Source organism: Leuresthes tenuis, unplaced genomic scaffold (assembly GCF_036924035.1).
Source record: "Leuresthes tenuis unplaced genomic scaffold, fLeuTen1.0.hap1 SCAF_2, whole genome shotgun sequence".
Lineage (NCBI taxonomy): Eukaryota > Metazoa > Chordata > Actinopteri > Atheriniformes > Atherinopsidae > Leuresthes > Leuresthes tenuis.
Window position 1 is genome coordinate 13,775,237 of NW_027325356.1, and position 23,806 is coordinate 13,799,042.

Consider the following 23,806-nt stretch of genomic DNA (forward strand, 5'->3'; position numbering starts at 1 on the left):
TGCTACATCAGCGCATCACTCTTATAGGGGCTGTGTGTGTGCGTGTACAAAGTCAATGTAAGCACCCCTCCCCCACCCACCACCACCACATTATACATCTATGAATATTTATAATAGGACAGGGTTATCTGGTTCCTACATTTATTCAGATATAGTTATAATATCAAATATAATTCTAAAAAACATGCAGAGTCTGTTGATTTAATGAGTTCACGAACATAAAATTATTTTTATTTATTTTTTTAGTCAATCAAGAACAACAAGAGTAACTGACGCAAAGCAAAGCTGTGACGCCTATGGGTAGGAACACCAACCACAGCAGTGCTCATGTTGACTTCCCCTTCTACAGGCAGTAAAAGTCTCATTTTCCCCCCTATTTGAAAACAGAATGGTTTCTGGGACGTTACGACGCATTACTCTGAAGACGCTCACATGTCTGCTGGCACCGTCTTTTTCACTAGCCCACAGATTGGCTTGCGGGTGATTTAGATATAGAGAAGATAAAAGCTTTTTAAAGCAAGTGAACAATTAATGATGGTAGATTCCTGCAAACAAAACTGTAGAGTCCTCACACATCCACACAAACTGTACTAGTTTAAAACTGAATTCCCCTCCAAAAGCCCCGTAGAAACAACCCAACCAGTAGGGAAACCCTGCACTTTCAACCTGATGTGAAAGATAACATTTTCCCTTTCAGACTACATGCCTGTGTTGACCCCTCCTGTGAGAATCCAGGCGCCAGTGGTTACTGCAGCTTTGATGAGGCCCTTGCCCACCACCTGCTTGATGCGCGAGTGCAGCTCAAAGTTCTGAACTCCTCCGTGGACTGAGATGAGGATCTTGGGAAGCTCCATGTGCCACTCCTTCAGCATCAGCCGCAGGATGCTCTCGGGCCGAGCGTCATAGGACAAACGCACGTACTGTTCACGTTCGCACAGACAAAAAAAAGAACGAGAATGCTGCCATGAACAAATAAAAAAAGAACCATCGTGATTTCATATTGCTGAAGCAGAAACCAGACAGAATATTGACTCATTGGATTTCAAATGTGTTCTATCAACAAATAGTAAAATTACTGAAAAACAAACCAAAAAAAAAAAAACGTGCTAACGAGCAGCAACAATATGCCCTTATACCTTGGCTCTGTATGAGTGAGACCCTCCCTGGAAGTTGATGACACCATAGGCATCAGTGGGGCTCGCCTCCGTGTGTTTTTCCACTGACCACTTCTCCAGCTCGGGCATGGGCACGGTGGGATTTTCACCCAACTTCATGTCTGAATATTTTGTGGCCAAGCTGGCTGTGAAGCCAACATGCTGCCGCACCAGCCGCCCGCAGCAGCACCTTCAGGTTAAAAAAACAACAACAACAGACACATTGTTTTTAATGGCACAAAAAGACAGAATGAAGCAGATCATATGACAGTGGCACTTCTTACAGAACCCAGTTTAAAACAATTGTTTTCAAAAGCACAATAACAATAAAAGGCATCGATGAACAGCTTAAAAACAAGGAACAGGAACCCATGCTGCAGTTCCTGACTATCAGAATCCTGTTATAAAACAGGGCTGCCATACCAAATCAATGCAAGTATTCGAAGCCTTATAGGTTATCCAAAATAGCCTTTCTGAAGAATTCTAAAAAATGTGGGTTTTTTTTTTTAAAACCACCTTTAATCCCTTTGGTGCACAAAGCCAGAAAGGTAACGGTTTCCCTGAGGAGGTTGTTTTGTTCAGTGGAATTACAATTTCAAATAAATTCCTGTCCCCTTTCCTGTGTAACCAAACTGGTTAGCGTGAATCTCTCCAAACTGAGCCGACCGGTTAATCCTGCCAGGTAAAAGAGGAAGTCGAGCGAGTACCAAACAAACACTTACCGCACTAGCTGTTGGCAAATCTGGCATCCTGGAAGGCATCTGCAAGGATATTTCCACAAACACGATCAATCACCAACATGAATATAATAAAATCTGATATAATACAGGAATGATGTTAAGGGGGAAGTTCGAGGTAGATTAGAATGTTTGAGGACAATAGAGAGAGCAATCTGATTACGGCGACCTTTAACAAAGAGTTACAGAACCTGCCAAAAGAACTCGATCGCAGTCATTTTCAGGCCTTTGACCTAATGTTAAACAAGCTTATGTCCACCAAGACCTGCAAAAGATCTGCGACGGGCGTTTAAGTGGAGAGAAGCCAATGGGAAATAATTAATGTAAAAAAAACAAAAAAAAACCAACAAGAAGGAAGGAGGGAAGGCATCTCACCTCTTAAAAATGTTAACAGAAATGGCTTGTGTTCAAAGGAAGTTGTTAAACAGTGAAAACATGTAGTTCTGGGAAACTCCCACTGATTAAACGACCAAGAAGAATTTATAGATAACATGTTTTCTTTGTCTAGTCATCAGGGTTTGGATGAATGTTTACACCAGCTGCTGTATGCGCTATATTTAATAGAGCTCTGAATACTTCTCATACATACAGCGCACGGTCAATGAGTCCCCTTGTTAACAAGCCAAGAAGAGGCCTACATACAGTCATAACACTGCTTTGTAAGATTCCCGTGTGCTCGGAGAAAACTCCTGATACATGAGAGAGAAGAACATCAACTCGAGGGCTCCACAGACAGACAAAATACCTTTAAAACATTGATACACACGGAAATAAGTGGCGATAAGGAAAAGGGGGATCCTGTTGTTTCTGAATGAAATGAAACATTCAAATGGGTGAATGTAAACTTCCTTAAATTTCAGTTTGGTAAAGAAATTAAAATGAAAATACTAAAGATCTGAAGAGAATATGACAAAAAAAAAAAAAGGTTCACAACTGGCCTTCCCTCTCAAACACTGCAATTACAACGACAGACAAACCCGCTTACCCTCTGGAGAACAGTGGTTAGGGTTTGGGCCTACTTTAAACACACACGCCATGCAATTACGCCGTTTCCATGGCTACGGACAGAGGACACACCAGAAAATGTCAGGGCACATACCTGTGGGGGTCCTTTGACACTGGAAGCACGTACACACATTCCCTCTTGGTGAAAGTGCTTTCTATCCAGGGTTTCTGGGACTGAACAACACAGAAAAACAGCTGTGAGCACAACAGAAGTCAAAAAATTAAGTTGGTGTTTAATGCATTCGAAATTCATTTCAAGTAAAATGTAAAATGCAGTCTCAGAACAATCAGTGACATTTGTCGGCTGCAGTTTCATAGCAGAAACAGACAAAGGAGAAATGGCATAAACGTGCGCTCTGTAAATAATGAACCCATAACTTTATAACAGAGAGAGAGAGAGAGGGCATCATGTGCCCCTTAATCCAGGATTTAGAATTTTATGAAAATTAAAAGAACAAGAGGCGTTAATAAATCATCAATGAGAGCACATTCACAATAACTTGAGCTCAGGTATGTGCTTATCATAGCTAAAAGCTACAAAAACACCAGTTCATTCTATAAGAAAAACACTTTTCATATGGTGTTAAGTTACAGGAATCTTTAATAATTGCCTTTCACTTTATTGTTCCTGCAGTGGAGCTCAGGAGGAACCCAGGGGTGATTAGCCCCATTAATCCGTCACAGCACAAAGACGGGAAGCCTGCAAACACCATCGCCTGCTTTACACCAAAGCACTGCAACAATTCCTGAAACTCTAACACCAGTAATACAGCTGAATGTAGGACACGAACTCTCTGTGTCAGCTTGTTTTTTCATTTTAAAAAAAATACGGAAACAAAGAGTGAAAGAAGACTGGTTTCCCCATCTGCTGAGATAAGTTAAAGACAACATAACTGGGTTTTAATTCTACTTAATACAAACAGCAATTCCACCGAAGCATCTGCACACGCAGGTCATCCTACTGCCTGACTGATGACGCCGAGCTACTGAGTGTATACCTGGAAGTCCTCCTCCTCATCTCTGTGTTTAAGGGCTTTGTACAGGAACATAACAAGGATTCTTCATGCATCTCCCAGTAAAACCACTGTCACCGCAGCCTCCCCGAACACTGGAGCATCAGCAACACCTCGCTCCACTCTCCGTCTCTGAAGATCTGCACGCAATTTCCATTTGGGTCTCAAAGTCTACGGGGCGTACGGTTACCGTACAGATCCGGCCCGAGTTAAAAGCTGAGTGATCAGTGAGAGGTTGCTGCCTCTAAACTCCATCCACTGTTAATCTGTAAGAAGCCACTCAGGTGGCAGATGAATGTGTCTGAGACAAACTAGATATTATACTAAGACTGGGGAGAAAGAGGTAAGGGGAGGGGGGGTGTGGGAGAGGATTAGCGGATGAGCAGAGGCCTCAGTGATATATACCTACTTGTCTACTGATGACACACCACCAACTGTGATTCATGCAGTAGTAGACAAAAAAAAAACCTCTCCCAACTACTCAGACCCTCTTTGAGAGGCCTCTTTTGTTTAGAAAGTCATTAAAAGAGAAAATCAGCCCATTCAAAAAACAGAAAATAAATGATCAAATAGCAGAATCAACTCGCTACACTTTACAGACACTGAGCCCAGAGCAGGGTTAACATACTGAGCTGCAATGTTAACAGGATCACACGATGCTTAATAACACCCGGGAGTCTGGAGACGACCATTTCACATAAAACGGTCGAACATTTGAGTTTTTTGGCCAATGCGAAACGATGGCTTCACGTCTGCCGCGTGATGGGGTTGTTGTTGGAAATTATTATTATAACAGCAGGAGGAATGATCACCTCCTTTCTGTTTGGATGTGTGTTTTGGCTCAACCTTAGCATGAATCCTGAGTTAACCACAGTGTCTGACAACCCCAACATTATCAGAGCCACTTATTTAGAGTGAAATAAAAAGTGAGTGCTGCCAAATGATTGACAATAAACCCCCCCACCAAAAAACTTAAAAAAAAAAATCCAGGGGAACAGCTCTGAAGGTGAAATAGTAAAAATAGTAGTTTAAAAAAGAACATGATCATTAAAAAAGCCCAGCCAAGCTAGGCTAACTGGTTCAGGGCTTATTTTTCATAAACAGACAAGATACCTCATCATTATATATATATAGATATATAGGGTAGATATTTCTATACAAATGGAGCACAATCTCGTACGGTATTTCTCCAATTTTAAAAGCTGTGGCTGCATTTTCAGGCCAACATCTCTCTCTGTTTTAGAAACAGAACCACGATATTTTCAGGAATTTTAGTTAATTACCTGCCTAACATCTGTGTGACAAGAGCATTTCTTGTCTGGCGGGTGTCATTTTCAGTAGCTGTCAGTTGACTGCGTGTCACGCAAACCCTGATGACTTTAAAAGTAGGCACAGCTCAAAAGATAAACTCACCGAACTGTGCAAGTGCAGCAGGTGTGTGTTGCTGCTAATAAAGAGAAAAAACAAACTGAATCAGATGCTAAACAAATCCAAACTTGCTCTGTATCAGACTGCTGTGTCCTACATGGTGAGAGCTGTGTTTTTCATTACTGTGCCCATATTTCACTGCAGTGCTCCCGAGGCGGCTGAGAAACTACTTGTGCTGGTGGGTGAACTGGCACCATTTCTACAGATGTTCCTGAAACGCCTCACATCCAGGCAAACTGTGGTCATAAAAGCGCAACAGAAAGCAACTCAAAATAGAAGAACCGCTCGTGCAAACAACTTCTAACGTGGTATGCATCTGTGTCGATCCGATGCAGCTGAAGACGAAGGAACGACAGCCTGAACTTGTATTCAGTGTGTTAAATTTAGCTACCTGCTGAACTAGTGACAAATACGACACACACATATCATGAGCAGAGGGAGATCTTTGAGCTGTGCTGGTGAGGAATGCCTTCAACAGAACGCCTCCTCCTTTTTGATCCAACTCACTGTAACAAAGTGTTAATGAGGCAGATAAAGCAGGACTGACTGCTAACCTGTAACTATGGCACCTGAGAATGTCAGGCAACAAAAGACTCGATCTTCAGAGGTCCTGCCAACAAACACTCACACTCTCTCTCACTTCCTCCTTCCCTCCCTTTCCTCTCTGGCGTCTCTCCTTGTGCTCTATGTTTTCTGATTACTAGGTTTGTGTAGAAACAACCAGCCAGCACCTCTCTGTCCCTCCCAGTCGATCCAGTGGGTTTTATTCACTGGAAGCCCCGTGTGTCGTTGGGAAGAAGTGCGTTTTCACTCAGAGGCATAAAATTTGATCGGGTCGTGTCCCTTTATCTTTTAACCGTCATCCCACAGAAACTCACAACCACACACACCCCAACCCCCGCCCCGCATCTTCCATTTCCCACCGTATAACAAGGCAGGCTGGTCAACTCATCATTCCTATGGCCCTGTCTGACGTAATATGGGGCGAGATAACATCTGGCCTGGCAATTCAAATGAACCATAAGAAAGAGTGGAAGCACTGGGGTCAGCACTTCAGTGCGAGCAGTAGCCAAACAGAGGAAGGTTCTCTGAGAACCGGCACACACACAAAATAAGAAATTCTGTTTAGTCTTTGATCACATTTACATTTAGAAACAATTCAAAGTGCACTGATTGTAGTAAGGCTTCAAGCACTTCCCTCTTTTCGAAAGGGAAGATTAAAATAATACCAACCAGATCTCACATTTTGCACCACTTGTGCAGTGCCGGAAGCATGGACTCAGAACTGGGGCATCGTCCACGCTACAGTGAGCTTAAGCCCTTGTCATGAGTTTTTTTCCATGCCACAATTCATTACTTTTCAATTCAAACTAGGGCACCAAAAAAAAAAAAATTTGACGGCAGGTGTCAAGTCAAGTTTTTAGAAACAAATACAACAAACCATGTCCCTGAATAATGACACGCACACAGAGGTGGCAATTCCCCTAAAAGCTGTGGGCGGAGGCCAAATCCCATCAAGTCTGATTCTGATGAATGCTGTAAGGAATGAAAGGAAGGTCTAAAATTCTCTGCAACAGTAATGCAGGTTGGCCAGCGGATGAGTTTTAACATTCTTTGTGAAGCAGCAGGATTCTGGTGAGATTTGCAAGATATCCATCACAAAAAAAAAAAAAAAATCCACCTTGTCAGGCTTCAAGCCAATCAGGATAGAGCTGATCTTAAGTCCAACATCAGTCAACAATAGTGGCTTCCAAAGGATGTCGATGCTGCTACAGTTTTACGTTATAACGGGCCGGTGTTGAACTGTTCCAATAAACTATTTATTCGTCTTTCCCGGCTGATATTTACGACACACCGAAGATGGCTGCATTAAAAGGGCTTAAACTATCACATCCAGCAAACAACATGGGAAATAGGACATGTCTTTGGTATCAAGAAGCTGTTTTCACACAGATGATTAGGCCAGTAATAGACTATTATCTCAACAAATTGCAAGTACACGATAAACTGTTAATTACGGGTGGGTGAAGTTCACTCGCAACAGACGGACGGCTCACTCAATCACCTGCGTCACTACTTTTTTCTGAAGCATATATGCCTGCAACGCTTACTGAACAGTGACTTTCTAGATTGTCCTATAGGACAAACCATCCGGAGAGTGATGTTAGGTTTTAGCAGGACATAAGTCAGACATTGATGCAATATTACTCATATCCAGATGTGAGGTTTACAGCTGTGGACAGTCATGGTGGGTAAAAGCTCTGTGTTAAACCTCTAATACAAAATGGTGCGTTTAAGTATCGCAGTCTTTTTGATTTCGGTAACTTAAAACAAGTCTTATCAGTTTGGAATCCTTGGTCTTTCCAAGATCGTGGCATATAAAAGGATGTTAAATTGAGGGGGAGCGAGTTCATTATAGCCTTCAGATAAGATTCCAGGAAGGCTGCACACAGAACTACATACAGTCATGAGACCAAAGTGTGACCGCTCTCCAGCTTTCACACTTGTGCCCTCTGGGCAAAGCTCTAAAACGCTCAACGGCATGAGCTGATACGATGCCCTGAGTCTTGTGTTGCAGAGCCCACACCTGGTACTCGTGGTCACGAGAGACTTTGCAACCTTAGCAGTCAAAAGCGAAGAGACAGGATCAGGGAGATGCAATAATGCAGCTACTACACCTCTGTTCTCTAATAAAACAAAGAGAAAGAGAAAACAGTGACTGCCCATCTTCGTTTAAACAGTTCCAACATGTGTTTGGGGAATTCCCCTACGGTGCTCTTTAGGGCAGTTGAGAGAGCAGGAAAGTCAGCAATATAACTGAGCCGGAGTTCCAGTGCTGCAGAGAGGAGGAATACAGCCAACTGGATCCTACAAAGGAGTTCATAAAATCACCAAGATGTGACCACATTTTCTCTTTTTTGATCTGAAAACCTAACTCCACGGCTACTAGGGAAAAAAAAAAAAAAAACTTAATCAGCCTTCTCAAAATGGGCTTGTGTGTGGCACAAATGGATTAGAGTGAGAGATAACAGAGCTCAGAGATGGATGCCAGTCACTGTGCAGGCTTAGGCCTGCAAACACAAGTCGAGCCAGTCCACCCTGGACCACAAATAAGTTTTGCAAGACCATTTAAACATGGCCTTAAAGCCCAAGCTGTTTGCAACTTAAACCACCTGTATTATTTCAGAGAGCCTGACTTGAAAACAAAGCCGGTGATACAGATAAAATTACAAATATGATGACCATTCAGATGGAGCAGCATTAGTTCTAATCATAGAGTTGCTGTCAGACGGCTCAGAGGAGGAGAGTGTTCCTCCTCCAGAGGTAAGCCGGGGCATGTGATCAGCTCAAGGCAGGACTGGGAGAAAGAACAGCCCAAAACCAGGGCTGCTACCACGAGGGGCAAAGGTTTTTTTAAAAAAAAAAAAAAAACCTCTGTGGTCCTTACCAGGTCTTAAAATTAAGTAAACAGGACCTCAGATGAACAACAACACACGGCATATTCCAACTGCATTAGTTTTTGAGCAAAAATGAGTGAAAATGCAGAAACAGTGTGTGATAAACCAAGTAAAGCCCATGACTTAATAACTCATTGAACCACCTTTGGCAGCAGCAACTTACTCACTGAACAAATCATTTTCTGTTTGATGTCGTCAGTCTCTCACATCGTTGTGGAGGAATTCTGACCCAGTCTTCATAACAACGCTGCTGAATATCAGCTGAGCTGATGTTTGGGCATGGTTTCACGCACAGCTCTCTAAAGGACCCACCATCGACATCACAATCAAGCTGACGTCTGGACTTTGACTGGACCATTGCAACACATCGATTCTTCGCTTTTTTTTAGCCGACTAGTTGTAGATTTACTGGCATGTTCAAAATCATTGTCCTGGGCAACATGACCCAAATTGGACCGAGCTTTAGCTGTTTGGACTGATGGCCTCACGTCTGACTTGAGAATATTTTAGGATAAAGAAGAGCTCATTGATCGCAAAGTGACCAGGTCCATCACTGAGCTGGAAGTTGGTTTGTGCTGCGTTCGGTTTACCCAAACCTGATGTGCGTGATGGCGAACACCACCACTTCTGTTCTGGCCCGTCCAAAGGATGCTCTTAAACAAGTCTTGTGATTCGAACTTTAACATTTATCCTGCTAACTGAGGCCTGTAGAGCCTGAGATGCTGAGGGTAACTACCTATTCTCTACTTCTAGTTTATCTTGAATAAATGCACAGGCATTTCAGCTTATTTCTTTTGTGAGATGAATAATAAAAGCAAAGTATATCATGTCTTGTTAATCTGAGCTTGTATTTACCCAATCATAGGAACGAGTAAAGAATTAAGGTCAAACCTCAGCTCAAAGGAATTTATTTTACGAGACTAGAAGTGCCAATAGTTACATTTACAATACAGCTCTGTGGTATAACAATATCATATTTCGCCTTGTTAAATTTAACTATCGACCCCCTTGATATTAAGATGTATAGCAGTACATTGTGGGGAATGGATCGAGCTATGCACCAATTTGATAAAGAGCATTTACTTATCTGGTGTAAATAGACTAAAAATACATCGATATTTAAATCAAAAGCAAAATGTATGAAAATATCCAACTGATATACTACACTAAGATTAACTGAATGCTATTAAAGCCCAAAGTATAGTGTCATTGGTGATTTGGTCAGTATAAGCCAGCTGTTTACCAACAGCACTGGAATCAACTTTGACTCACAGCTGTGGCCACAGGAGATGTCTCTCCCCAACGTCGCTGAAAAGCCACGTTCTGCGGCACGAGAAAGGGCTAGACAGGAAATTCTTGGGAAAAGAGTAGGCCGTGTTTGTCACGAAGACGAAAAATGTCACAAGTTACAAACAAATGTCGAGGCAGATCCTCTGCAATGACTGCGGCGGGCCTCGAACGCTTAACCCTTCACCACACAGGCGTGGGTGTGCAGCGGTTTCATTTAAATCAGGGATGTTATGCGTGTCGTCGTTTGAACGCCACTCAACATCTCCATCTCCACCTCTACCACCCAACATCTCCATCTCCACCACCCCTCAACGTTGTCTGAATTAAAAGCCCTCAGTTTGAAGAGACTTGGCAGTCACTCAAGCTGGCATTGACTTGTTACTGGCAATGACAGCGTGTCTTGTCTGACATCGGAGACAGCTGGAAGAAAAGTGTCTAACAAGTGCCAGCAGCTCTGAACGCCATTGTTTCATTCGTCCCGAGTCTGTCCGAGTATGTGGCGAGCAAACGGCTTTTGTGTCGTCTCATGGTTAAAGAAACCGCTGCTAACATCACACCGCTACCTCCGCAGCTGTAAGCTAGTTAGCTTAGGTTAAGTACCTAGCGCCAACGCTAGCAAGCTAGCTATTTAGCCTGCTAACGCCCGTGTGTGATTTTGGGGTTTTCTTGTTAGACAGTATGTCACCGTCTACGAATACTAGAGACACCAACGTTACAGTGTTTAATCAGAACAACCAGACAGACGGCAAACACAGCAAAAAGCCCAGGGATCTCCGGCTGACTGCCTAACAGAGAGAAGGCAGCATGCATGAGGAGGGGGGGGGGGGGGACCTGCCACTCAAACCCCCCGGTCGGTCACGACGATCCTCCGCGCCAATTAAACAAGACTAATAAACCGAGAGGAATGAGGTGGTTACTCAGGGAGGCTAACGTACCATTCTCTTCACCGTTGAGACTCAGGAAGAGGTTTGTCGTGGCTTTTATCCATCTATCAGCGGTGCTCTCGGTTAGCCTTGGAAGGAAAGCCCGTTGGACGTTGGAGAGATCCGCTTCGGCTGCAGCTCCAACGGAAGGTTGCTTTTTCATAATTGTGCGACTCCAGACTGACGCTGCGTAACGAGCCGGCTGACTCAGCCAGCTCACTGTCACGTGGCCGGGGCGGAGCCACCAGCCACATGTGCGCTTTGTTTTAGTCCCTGATAAATACAAACAGCCAGTACAAAGATGCATTGTATTTAACTTTGCTCGTCCCGTCTCACCCATTTTGCCCGGCTAAGGGTTAACCTGCTGACAGAACACCAGCAGATGATACATTGTCATGTCACAATGGTTTGAGAATATTTAACCGCACAGATCATTTATAAAGTGTACCGATCTGCACAAGCTAAGTTATGACAGCAACGTCGACACTGCCCTTTGTTAATCTTCATCCACACTGGTTTTGCTCTTTAATCAATGAGACCCGTCCTATGGTTCGCTGAGCATTTCCGCCAAGGTCTGAGTTAGATATTGCATCTTTAGACGAGATTAATGAAAACACCCCTCTTAAAAGATTATTTCACACGTAGACGAGGAGACACTACTTTTCGAAAAACATCTGGCAGCCGAGTGGCGTTTGAAGTGTTTCACAGCAGCCAGTCTGTTCTCGGTTTTTAAATTTATTCTGCAGTCAAAAAAAAAAAAAACCCTAAAAGAGAGTAAACAATGAAGTTAAAGATTTTTAGTGACATTTTATCCATTTGTACCTGGCACCACAGAAAGACATCTTTTGTAAGTGTCATGCATCTAAACTGCCATGCATGTATGCTTTATTCCCCTCAACGAAAGCAGCGGGTGATATTTGAAGTTTGATACATGATATTTTTATTTAACAACGTTTAAATGGAACAAAACTCAACACACGGGTATGCAAAGTTCTTCATTTATTATAAGGCAATGAAATAAGTCACATCTTACAAACAGGTCACACAGAAACCCTTGTTATCAAAATGGGTCATACTGTAGCTACAAGTAATTTAACACCTAACCCCCACCCTCCCCACAATGAAACAATATTCAAGCTCAAAATTATAAAGTGCGTTCTCATTTTGTCGTCTGGAATCATCATCAAGGCAAAGCCGTTAGAGTTTTCTGAAAATGAACCTTTCCAACTTCTCAGGCACTACAAGTGTTTTAATTAACTTAATCATCTTTGCTCTCCCTGTATCACATCTGTCAAAATGAGTCCACGCCGTCAGAAAGGCTTGATCGATTACATTTGTTCCCTTGCTTTGAAAAAGTAAAATGTATTTTTTTAAAACAAACAAACAAACAAAAGCATCCAGAAGTGGGCTCCGTGCTCGGCTGCAAGTCAGCAACTTTAAGCGTCTACGGAGCGATCAGTTCTTCCCTCTAAAGAAAGGAAACAATATGTTAATAATTAGATCAGGCTCTCTGAAAAAGAGACGGATAAAGAAAGAAAGTCCAGTCACTTAGAGGGGATTTTAAGGCATACTGCACAGTGCGTACTACATATACAACAGAGGACAAGCAGTATGTTTTAAAACAAAAACTAAACCACAGAGATCCAAAAATCCATGCCACAGCTCTCCCACATTAACTGCAAGCAATACCATGCAGAGGGCAAAATGAGTATGTCGATTCATACTTTCTGTTGATTGGAAAAGAGGGATAAGTGCAGTAAATGGAAGATTAACAAAACACACGAAACAGAAAAGAAAATGCAGAAACAAAGAGATGAAGTTGATGGTATTCCAGGGCCACAGATCTAAAACAGGGCCACCTGAATCTGTGGCAGCACAGCTGTTCACGTGGTGCCACAGAAGATTATTTTCAGTCAACCAGAGACATCTGGTGGTGAAATAATGCAAAACACTGGGCTCTCCCAGATTTTGTCCCGCAGCATTTTACAGATGCAAACACATTGTCTTTAGATGTGAGACTGACCCAGGAAAACAGGAGTTAAATGTAAAAAGAAAAAAATGGATGAAACAAGCTAGTTAGAGACAATAAGGCACCGCAGGGTTGGGAACACACCTGGCAGCAAAGGTTCCCTGGTTGAATCCAAAACCTGGTGAAAATCAAGCAAAGTCAGAATGGCATCTATTTCCTACCTTTTTTCCTGCCTTTATCACCCTTCACACACACAGAAAAATCACACACACACTTGCAAATGTCTCACGATTTAAATGTTTTGAATCAATCTGTAACCTCAGCATAAGGAATGCTGAGTAACATGGTTAATTTTGTTTTGTTTCATTACTTTTTGTTGATTTTTTTTTTAATGAACGGTTTTCCAAACATGTCAACTGATGCCTTAGTTCATGTATGTAAACCTGAGACATGATGACACACAGCTGAGAAGGACATTTTATAGTTACAGACCTATGACAATCTGAGAACATTTAAAACAGTTGCTGCTTCCTAAATGTTACTGCTGTTTCTTTGTTGATGACAAGATCAATCGTCAAGGGAATTTATCGTTGTTTTCTTACACTTATGTCATTTGGTTCTCTGTAAACCGACTCGTAGTCCTTTTTCATTCAATGTTTGTCTCTATAATAACTGTGTGTCTACACAACAAGCTATTTTCCCTGAAGTTTGGGATCATAAGTGCTTGTTCATCACCGTAATCATTTTTGTTTGTATGCTGGACAATTTTAGGCCTAAATGTGCACAACCAACCACAATCTTTCACAAAACTGCCGTAGGCCATGTTCTACGTTAGTATATCCCAAACAAATGACATGACCACGTGTACAAACATAGTATGTTTAGCAATAGAAGATGAGATCATTTTTATACTTCTTTATTTCAATATAATATATATTAAATACTTTGAAAAAGTTAAAATTCAAAGTTATTTTGAAATGTATCTTAGTCCTGAATACAGCTCCAAAGAAATAGTCATCCATCCATCTTTCCATCCATCCGTCCATCTTTCCATCCATCCGTCCATCTTTCCATGTTTTCTTCAGACAACTTAAACATTAAATATTTACGACAGTGAAGAATAATATATCTTATTGAGTAAAAGACTGCGATAGTGGGAGACACTGGGAGTGAGACTGGGAAAACTATCAGGATTATCTTTTTTTAACTAATAATATCTATATGGCTGTGATTAAAAGAATGGAGGGCTTTATATTTTGATTAAATCAACTGCAGATCGACAACAACATGCTGTGCAGAGAGATTCCGTTTTGTTCCCCGGACTGAAATAACCGTTTGAAGACAAATAGTTAGGCAGGGCTGAGCAAGAAATGGTGAGATGGTTATTTTTGTCTTGTTATGCACAAGCAGCTTGCAAATGAAACGGGAGCCTTTTTCATATTAATAGTGTAAATATTCAAATTACCATCCTGTTTCTAGCAGTGACTGCACACATTAGCATGCGGATCTTAAGGAAGGCCCTACGGCATGCACACAAATTTGAATAATAGTTTTAATAATTTGTTCCAGCGATCAGCGGCTCACTGCCAGTTTCTGATGCACTAAGCCTTTTCGCTGTATCTCCTTGGTCTTAAAGATAATATGTTGTTGATTGCGGTTGTACAAACCCGTTTGGACATTAAAATCTCACACTGAAGGAACAACATACAGCAACATTTAACTGAAATTTCATTTGATGATTTAAAAAGAAAAGCACAGAAAAACACAGTATTAGCTGCCTAAACTGGGCCAAAACATTCAAGAAAAACTATGTTCCCTCAACTCATCTCACCTCGTAGGTGGTTCCTGCCCAAAACTGCCTCATCTCTCCCCTGCACCCAGCCACCACGGCAGAGGTTATCAGGGTGAAAGGCACCAAGTAGAGCAGAGCAGGCTGGCCCATCCCTGACAGCAGCATCACAGCAAATGTCAGCATCATTCCCAGCAGGTAGGCTACAGAGAGCGACAAATACCAACACAGAAAGACACTTAAAACCTGCACCGCATAGTCATCAAAACGAATGGCAGCATCTTACAGGAAATGAGGATTGAATGTAAGAATTATTAAACATGTGCAATATACAGTATCATAAACATATCTTACACACTACAATGATTTAAATCAACCCTATTATACCTCTAAGCTGACATCAAAGGTTTAACTTTATATTTAAAAACACTTTTTATGCTCAGAAAAGGGAACGGTACGATAAACTGAAAATGAGTGAGGTGGAAGGTACCGATGCAGCAGCTGAGGAAGTAGATCTTCTTGCTGCTGTTGACCCAAACATCAAATCTGCTGCAGTAGGCCACCAGGAGACCTGTAGGTTCGGTGACAATGCAGAGCGTGAGGCATACGTCCCCTTACACAATGCTGAGTGCTTTCTGATTGTTTCAGTCTGTCAAATGACACATCCAGGCCATCAAAAGTGCTCCAGTTGGTGCTGTGGCCCAGCAGGTTGCAACGCAAAATCAATGTTTCTCTTTTGTTCGTTTTTTGGAAAGAAATAATAGGAAAATGCAACGAGGTGGATACCAAATCATTTATTAAATTGAGAGTGGCGTTAATGATTTTGAATCCATCACTTCCAAACTGAATAAGCAATGCAGGAGCACAGCCCTGAGAGAAAGTTCAATTAAAAGTTGTTTTAATATTCTCCCATTAAAGTTACTGGCAGCACCAACGGTTCTCTGTGTTTGAATGACTAGATAGTGACACTTTAACCTTACCTGGAACAATGATATCCCCGTAACCCAGAATGGAAAACTGCATCCCGCACAGGTTCTGAGCCCAAGCCGAGAACCGTGGGACACGCATCACCACTGGCAGCTGAGGAAATAAAAGAAAGAAAGAAAAATTTTAAAAAATGCTTAAAATGGACAAGTGTGACACTAAAGTTCCGGGTGAATGTAGCCAAATATAGTGGCTATGTTTAATGTTACACCCAGTCTGACGAGAACCTATAGGGAATAACTATAGAAGCATCTCGGTTTTCCCTGCACATAAGAGGCTCTATGACTAGTGTGGACAACAAGAACAGCTGATGCACAATTTGAGCTGAAGTGAGGCAACAAATCCCAGCCTCACAGTTGGTTGACAACTGTACAGGTGATGCCTGCACACAGTCATAATGTACAGTTGGATTTTGGTGTTTTAGCATTGAGGTGCATTTACTTAAAAATGCTGAAACACCATCAAAACTGCTCTTTTAACAAATACCTGTACTATACAGACTAATGCCTTCATTATGAGTAACTGTGGAATCTTTATGAAGGTCGGTGTGCTGGATCAAGATGGTGCATGTGCGCATCTATATGGGATAGAATTTTAAAACAGATCTAATGAAAGCCCACCATCACACTAAACTGGGACACAGCATTGGGAGAAAAAAAAAAAGGTAGTGGATAGGTAACAAGTCAAGTCTTACTTTCTCAGAGGGAGCCTGGGGTTCAGCAGGGATCTCCACCATGTTACCTTGTGTCTACGACAGAGCCCACCCAACCCCAGCGCACAGTTAGTCCAGCAGTCTATCCTTACCCTCAGAGCATCAACAACAGCCTGGATGTTAATAAAGCCAGTACAAAGTTGACAGGGAAATCCACCAAGCTTAGCTTTTAGATCATTGCTCAATGCCAAATCTGTGCTCACTACCAGTTCATTTCAATTCATGTTATTCGTTTGTGGGACCGCTTAGCCTATTTTGTCCCAGGATTTGCTGCATGGCTTCCCAATTTCTATTAATTGCAGACATCCTTACACAGTCAAGTAATGATCTCTGAGAATTTTCTGAGAAATCGTTGCTACTGTCATAACATGACAGTAGTTCTTCTACTGGTGCCACACTTACTGTAAGTTGGTCTGAGCATTCAAATGTGACATTTTACAAGGATAAAGGCCAGCTTATGACAACATGTTCGACGTGATCCTTGCATCCTCTCATTCTCTGCACAATGAGGAAGGAGTGCAGTCAGAGCTCGGAGGAAAACCAGTCAGTGAGGAGCCAGTGAAAGCAGTACCAGTCACTCATTATTTCATAATCCAATTTTTCGGATGTATTTTGCAAGCTGAAGAAGTTTGCTGTGGGGATTTTCTCCCAGAGATGCTCAGAGCAACATAATCTATATGGGAGAAGGTTTAAGTCCCACAAGTGAGTGTTATCTTATACATTTACAATTCGTCTTATTTTTTTTCCTTCCAGCTTTAAAAAGGCACCATTTGGCTTGATTTTGGTACCAAAACGTTTTGATTTATGGTTTGGGTTTGAAATAACCACTCATAATAAGAACCATGACATAGGCAGCCTGTGCCAGAAAGCTTTCTTGCACAAAATCCTGAAGGTAAACTTCTCCAGTTGCCCGTTTGTTTCCTAAAAATCACTATTTGAGGGCTGTTCTTATTTTATGGATTTTCAATTCTATGCTTTTCACTCTGCTTCAGCCATCAGCCCCAGCCCCCCTCAAATGGTGTGTGGGTTAAAACAAAAAGGTGGAACTTCCCCTCAATGTACTGTTAAAAAAAAACAAAAAAAAAAAAAAAAACAATTCGAAGGTTTACCTTTTCTCCAGAGGCATCTGGGCCAAGGGCTACCTGCACCATAATGCTAACTCCGTTCTGTTGAGAGATGCCAAGATTCATACAATGTATTAAGTGTTATGCATCATACAGCAACTAAAGAGCAACAGAAACATCTCATATTCAGCAACTCTAAATGTGGTTGCGACTCCCTTTATTAATCATTAGATTAATACATACTAAGAAAAATATGACTTTGAATATCAGTGAAAATAATTGTTGACTGGATTTCAAAACATTTTAACCTTGTGTGGACAACTAATTAGACACAAACACAAGAACTACTTCTCAGTGTAGAAAAGGTCTTCCTTAAGTCAGTTAAAAACAGCTGTTATAGCCTTAAGGTTTTGAGGGAAAAAAAAACATTCACAAACCTTGGTAAAGAAAGGAGTGATGAAAACAAAGAAGACATCGTACACAAGTAGGAGGCTCAGCAGAATCACACAGATCTGTGAGATCAGAGAGTGAAAAACAAATCAATCTTAAACTGAAGTTCAGAAGATTCAGACTGCTCCATTAAAAAGGAATTACAATTACAGTCCCTGATATTTAAAGGTGACATGTGTCACCTTAGAAAAGTCAGTGTGTCAGCTTCTTATCTGAATGAGCATCCATAAACAGTGGAAGGACAAACTGACCGGCTCACTTTCACTTTCACCGTGGCACACGTCTAAAGGGCGTGCAGCAAGATTAATGGACAGATATGCAACAGCATTCATTCAGAATATGCTTTTTAAAGGAATCCCACACTAAGCATTACTTAATAAACCATCAGCACTTTCCTAAGCCTAAGTGGTTTTTCACAACGCTCTTGAGCCAAACAAGTTAAAAGAAAAAACAAGTTTGAGGTCAAAGCTGGAGCTGAAGTCTCATCTCCAACAGCCAGAGGAAACATAGCTCAGCAAAGATGTGGCACAAGACTTTAAGAAACCATGAGCACTTAATGCAACCCATCCCACATCTGAGATGGGCTTGAAAGCCCATGCAGACACCCCCCCCCCCACCACCACCACCACCATCTCCAGCCAACCATTCAGTTAATCTCCTGAAAAAACTGACAGAACTTCCTGTTTTGTTGGCAATGAAGATGTGCAAATCAGTGCAAGTGCTTAATATGCCCGAAAAAAAAAAACATCAAAAGGAGTCTCGACACTCAGAGAGGATGAAGATGTACCTTAAAATTGGACAGTGAAATGGTCTTCATGAAGTTGAGGCAGAAAGCAATGCCAAGGAGGTCCTGCAAGATCCAGATCCATCTACAGAGACACAGAAGCTTTCTGATCTACTGTCTTTTTTTTAATCTAAGCATGGGTTCTAAAAGGTAACTACAGCAGGGTATCTCTACTTCAGGATAAAGCAGAAAAGATATATCACAGTGTTTAGAAATAACACTAAAAGTTAAAAGTGAACTCATTAATACAGTATATGCTTAAGAAAGAACCAAGCCTCAGGTCATTGTTTGCATCATGATGATCTTACTTTCAGACACTAGTTTCATTTATGCAGCTGCATGCAATACATGTGTCAGCGAGTTATATAACGCTACGTCAGAAACATTTCAACAACAACGTGGTCTCCTACACCATTCAATCTGCCCCGGAGGGTGATGGCACAGCCAGTTTCAACTTAAACAGCAGGGGTGTGTTACCTGTCTTCATTTCTGTAAACTCCCCAGACCACAGCAATACTAATGCACACAGCAGCCAGCAGGAGAGACCTCACTGAGAAGTTCTTGTTTCGGACAGCGACACTAGAAAAAGACACACACACATGCATGCACACGCACTTTAAAAAACAAAAACAAACATAGAATCTTGGGTGGAAGAGAAAGACAATGTTTATCTTGTCTAGCCGGGAAGAATTACTGTAACAAACAGAAAATAACTGAAAAATAAGATAAAAAAAACTTGTGCACAACCAGTTGTTTATCAAATAAGATAAGAGATATATTTGCTCAAGCTGATTCAACACTTGCAGTGAACATCTGCACATTTTTGTAGTTGGGTTCATAACCCTTTTTGAAACGAGGGATGCTCGTACCTTAGAGTGCCACAGCCAACTTTGTCCATCACCGCATCCAGACAGCTGAACAGTGCAGAGGCAGAAGCGAAGCAGAATATTGCAATAATGATGTAAACTGGGGGGGAATAAAAGAAAAGTAAATCACATCAGCGAAACACCAGGTAATGTTATTCTGTCAAACCCAAAAGAGCGCGTTTTCTGGTTTTCTTTTCGGGATAAACTCACCAAGAATGTTGTAGAAGTAGTACATCAGGACCAACATCCCACACATCATGGCAACAAAGATGACCACTTTGAGAGGAGAGTACAGGAAAAGTTCTCCACTGTCTGCTTTGTTTTCACCAGCACCTCCTCCACCACCAGCACCTCCTCCTCCTCCTCCTCCTCCATCATCACTATTCAAACGATCCCTGTCATGAGGAGGAAAAAAATGGATTTTTGAAAGGAACGCGGGGCAAAATCCACAATACTAACGCCTATTCTGGTCAGGGCGAGATTAACAGCACAGCAATGTGTGTGACCGGTGGGGAGGTACATAACACGGTTACTGCATCTACAGTCACCGTAACAATGTTTTCACAATAATATTCTTTTTGCTTAATCAATGAAACGTGAAAAAAAAAAAAAAAAAAAGGGTTTACGAGCTCACTTCTCACAGGCTCCGCTCCAGAAGCCACCCAAGGTGACCGTCAAAACAGAAATCAGTAGGATGACTGCAATGCTTGGATCGATCTTTGCATAAGGCGGCGCATACAGCTTCACTTGCATCCCCTCACCAAACACCTGAGGACAAACAAGAATGACACTAAATAATGAGAATGGGAATTTGGCGAGTGCAAGATGTGAACCTACGACCAAAGCAGACATTAGACTTTTCATTTTTCACAGAAAACATGATCGTCTATGTTGAAAACTTCCTTCCATGTATGAGTCGTAAACAGATTATTAATGCCGGTCGAGGCTGGGAGACTGAATTTGAAGCAAATTCTGAAGTTATCAGATGAAACATGGTAAGTTAACTGTTTCAATAAGTAGAAACAATCTGTTGGCACTATAGCAAACACTTTCAGTCTATATTAGCAAACAGGCTCTTTGCGCCAACCCGACATGCTCCTGGAAAACAGATGCAACGGTTAACTGGGCTTTCTGACCTGCCGTGCTTCCAGAAAATCCCTATACCTCATGAGGGCCAGAGGAATTTTGACCTTTGCATACTCTGAGTTGTTGGCTGAAGGAGTGATCTGAAAAACAGAGTACGGAGGACATTTTTATCAATAAACAAGGTGAGACTTTGTTATCCGGAAACTACTCATACAATTGCTCATCGCCTAATGACTAATAATTGTTACTGAGCCTTTATGCAGCCAAATCATTTCCATTTCGAGCAATTTTCGATTTAATTCCATTCAGTTAGTGCTCTGATGAGTTGGAGATGCTAAAGAAGAATTAATGACTTAGTCGCTTGACACTCAAAACACCAAAGGGAAACGTCCCTTTGCAGGTCATCCGTTAACAACACGTCTTACCAATGATTTGTTGCTTGCAATGAGCAGAGTTGTAGCTCCGAGACTCTGGGCAACAAGCACTTTCTGACTGAAGTCACAGTCCCCCCTCATCACCACCACTGCTTTTCCCTTCAGCACATTTGGACTGACCCCTGACGTGTTGCACAGCAAAGCGGAGGTCAGATTCACCAATGGGTACTGTGTCTGTAAAAATAAAAAGGGTAGAACAGTCAGGATAGGAGGAGCTTTCTGATCACTACGATAAATGTTACAGTAATGTACAATTGCGTCATGTCGACTTTGATAAGAGCTAACCACATTTGATTTGTGGTCTGATAGCTCACAAAACACAGTAAAATACTGACATACATTTTTTTTAAAAAAAGCATCTAAATGCCAGCAGAAGCAAGAGATTCTGGTCTTAGAAGGGATCCAAACTTACTGCATCATCGAGTGCCGGTGAAAGGGGAGTCCAGGAGTGATTGTGAACAATGCAGTACTCTCTATATACACTTCCATTCGAAATGTGCAAGATGGCCTCTTGGCAATTTATCTGTGGGGACAGATATGTTATTCTAAAATTGATGAATCCAACAAACACATACCACTCTGTGGTCAAACATAGACTTTGAATGTCACAGCTGGTGACATTTAAGTTTCCTCTACATTTTTGGCATCAACGTGACTCCCGTGTCCTTTATGGAAAGGAAACTGCACCTTCTGACTCTCGTGCCAGAGAGAAAAAAAAAAGAGTGAAGATTTTCTGGGTAAAGATGCTGAAAGGAAAAGTATGTTCATGCTTTAGCCCACAACGCCATAATGCCCCCCGACTAATTTTGGATGACAGGCTCAGAGTCAACTGTAGTCAGATCCCCTGCTGAGTTCAATGTCAACTTTCATAACAGAAGTGAAATTAAACTACCGGCATCTAGAAGTGTAAATCATTGTCAGGTAGCTGGATTCTCATGAGATGGGCCTTTTCATGATCACTGCAAGATCCAGCTTGCCAAGCTTGAACAAATATGTGTGTATTTGTCCCAAGCTGACAGGGAGTCAGACCAATCAGCGCACACTGGAAAAGTTTATATTGAAGTAATTATGTAATCAGCAGCTGTCACATTATCAAATCAGATTGCTTTTGAACACTAAACCTAAATGTAGGAACTTTGAAACTTTAAATTGGCTTTTGCTATCGACTGTAAAGTCTTCCCTAGTGATTACTGATGCAACTCAGCCCCAGAGCAGTGACAAATACACCAAATACTGCGCCTCCCAAACTTCAGCTGAAATCACAAGTCTGTTACTTCCTTATTGGTGAGGGTTGACGTCGGGGAAATCACCTTCTGTCAAATTTCTATTTAAAGCAAACTCTGGGCTTGTTACATTCGTTAGTAACAGGCGAAACCCTTTCAGTTTTGGATGCTTTGGTATACATTAATGTTTACCCGCCATTTAGTAGCACCTGTGCGACAAAAAACTATTTGAATCTCAAAGAGATGAACCCTCTAACGACTCAAACCACTAGCATAAACTACCATTGTTAGCCCTCACCGCTTTCAACAGCTCAAAAACACAGCTTTTTAAACATACACATTAGCACAGTGGACTTGACGCATAGGATGTGAACTGAGAACCATTCACGGTGGTCTATCTGGCCGTGTTTTCGACGATAAATCGGGGCTATCAGGCCCTATTCTTATTCTAAACTTACCTGCGATGTAAGGAAAATGACCGTCAAAATGACGACTCTGAACAGTCCTTCCATTTTGATAGCGCTCGTTTGTTTCCACGCCGTTTCGGTGCTTCGATATGAATTTATGGAAACATTTTTACTGTTTCAGTCTCTTATGTCGTCATGACCGTTGTATTGTTGCTAGTAGCCAATGTCTATGCTAGTAGCTGCCAGGAGCTTCCTGTATCGGTTTGTGACACGTGACACGCTGAGCCATTAGTTTCTGTTCCTTCTCACTATAGAGACATGCTTTTCACGACGTCTCTGCCACTCTGACGCATACACGCCGGACTGATTTGATAATAATAAAAATAATCAGAAAAATAACAATGACGATGACGATCAAATCCGTTGGCCAGCGAAAGTGAAAATGTTATTTATCTTCAGTAAGATTCTAAAAAAAACATTAAATGACTAAAAGAAACGTACAATTTAATACTTGCAATATTTGGGTCTCTAATCAGAAAGGTTGAAGTTCAGAACAGGGTCAGGGACGGTTTAGAGAGGAAAAAGTGCAATCAGACCTTTTCTATAAGGAACTTGGAATATCAGAATATTGAGTTAAATTTATCATATATGCCACACATAACTGTGCTGTCTCTTACCCCTTTTTCTTCTTTACAATCTTGATGAATGATGAACATAATGACCTTGTTCAGTCAGAGGCTTCTTCAGCTCTGCTGCAACAGAATGGTAGAGAAGGTCATTTCAGAAGCAGTAGCAAAACACAATGACAAATAAATAAAACCTGTAACATTATAATTTTCCATTAAGAAAACAGAATATTTCATTTTATTTAATCAAATTTCAAAACACCATTTACTCCACTACGCTCCTTAGCGTCAGTTTGCCAATAGGTAGCTTTGTCACTTGTCCAAGATGTGATCAGATGACAGATTCAGATTGATCAGTTTAACCTGACTGCCTTTGTTCGTGGAAAGCTTATAATATTTAGAGA

The 23,806-nt window shown here is 41.6% G+C and overlaps 2 protein-coding genes across 6 annotated transcripts in view; both read right to left on the bottom strand.

Moving 5' to 3' along the window:
* Positions 1-11,225, bottom strand: part of trpm7 (transient receptor potential cation channel, subfamily M, member 7) — a 35,856-nt gene extending 24,631 nt beyond the window's left edge. The window contains exons 1-5 of one of the 3 annotated variants that reach the window (XM_072380256.1): positions 11,021-11,218; positions 2,991-3,070; positions 1,877-1,915; positions 1,137-1,344; positions 707-920 (exon numbers count right to left, since the gene is read on the bottom strand). In XM_072380256.1, coding sequence (XP_072236357.1) covers positions 707-920; positions 1,137-1,344; positions 1,877-1,915; positions 2,991-3,070; positions 11,021-11,023 — 544 coding nt within the window. In that variant the 5' untranslated portion in view covers positions 11,024-11,218. Of the gene's footprint in view, positions 1-706; positions 921-1,136; positions 1,345-1,876; positions 1,916-2,990; positions 3,071-11,020 lie in introns of all 3 variants that reach the window. The other 2 variants (XM_072380257.1, XM_072380258.1) reach the window with 2 other exon arrangements.
* A 765-nt stretch (positions 11,226-11,990) lies between these two features.
* On the bottom strand, positions 11,991-23,026 carry LOC140301679 (signal peptide peptidase-like 2A). 3 transcript variants are annotated; one of them, XM_072380263.1, is made up of 17 exons: positions 22,828-23,025; positions 21,559-21,669; positions 21,138-21,320; positions 20,763-20,852; positions 20,261-20,394; positions 19,837-20,021; positions 19,630-19,726; positions 19,238-19,339; positions 18,764-18,845; positions 17,964-18,038; positions 17,572-17,628; positions 16,445-16,498; positions 15,747-15,846; positions 15,257-15,337; positions 14,809-14,969; positions 13,122-13,155; positions 11,991-12,476 (listed from the first exon to the last, which is right to left on the bottom strand). In XM_072380263.1, the coding sequence occupies exons 1-17, from the start codon at positions 22,879-22,881 to the stop codon at positions 12,445-12,447; spliced, it is 1,632 nt and encodes a 543-aa protein (XP_072236364.1). In that variant the 5' UTR covers positions 22,882-23,025; the 3' UTR covers positions 11,991-12,444. The 3 variants fall into 3 exon arrangements, with proteins under 3 accessions (XP_072236364.1, XP_072236365.1, XP_072236366.1); XM_072380264.1 differs by lacking the exon at positions 13,122-13,155 and having other exon boundaries at positions 22,828-23,026; XM_072380265.1 differs by lacking the exon at positions 16,445-16,498.
* Positions 23,027-23,806: the final 780 nt, after the last annotated feature.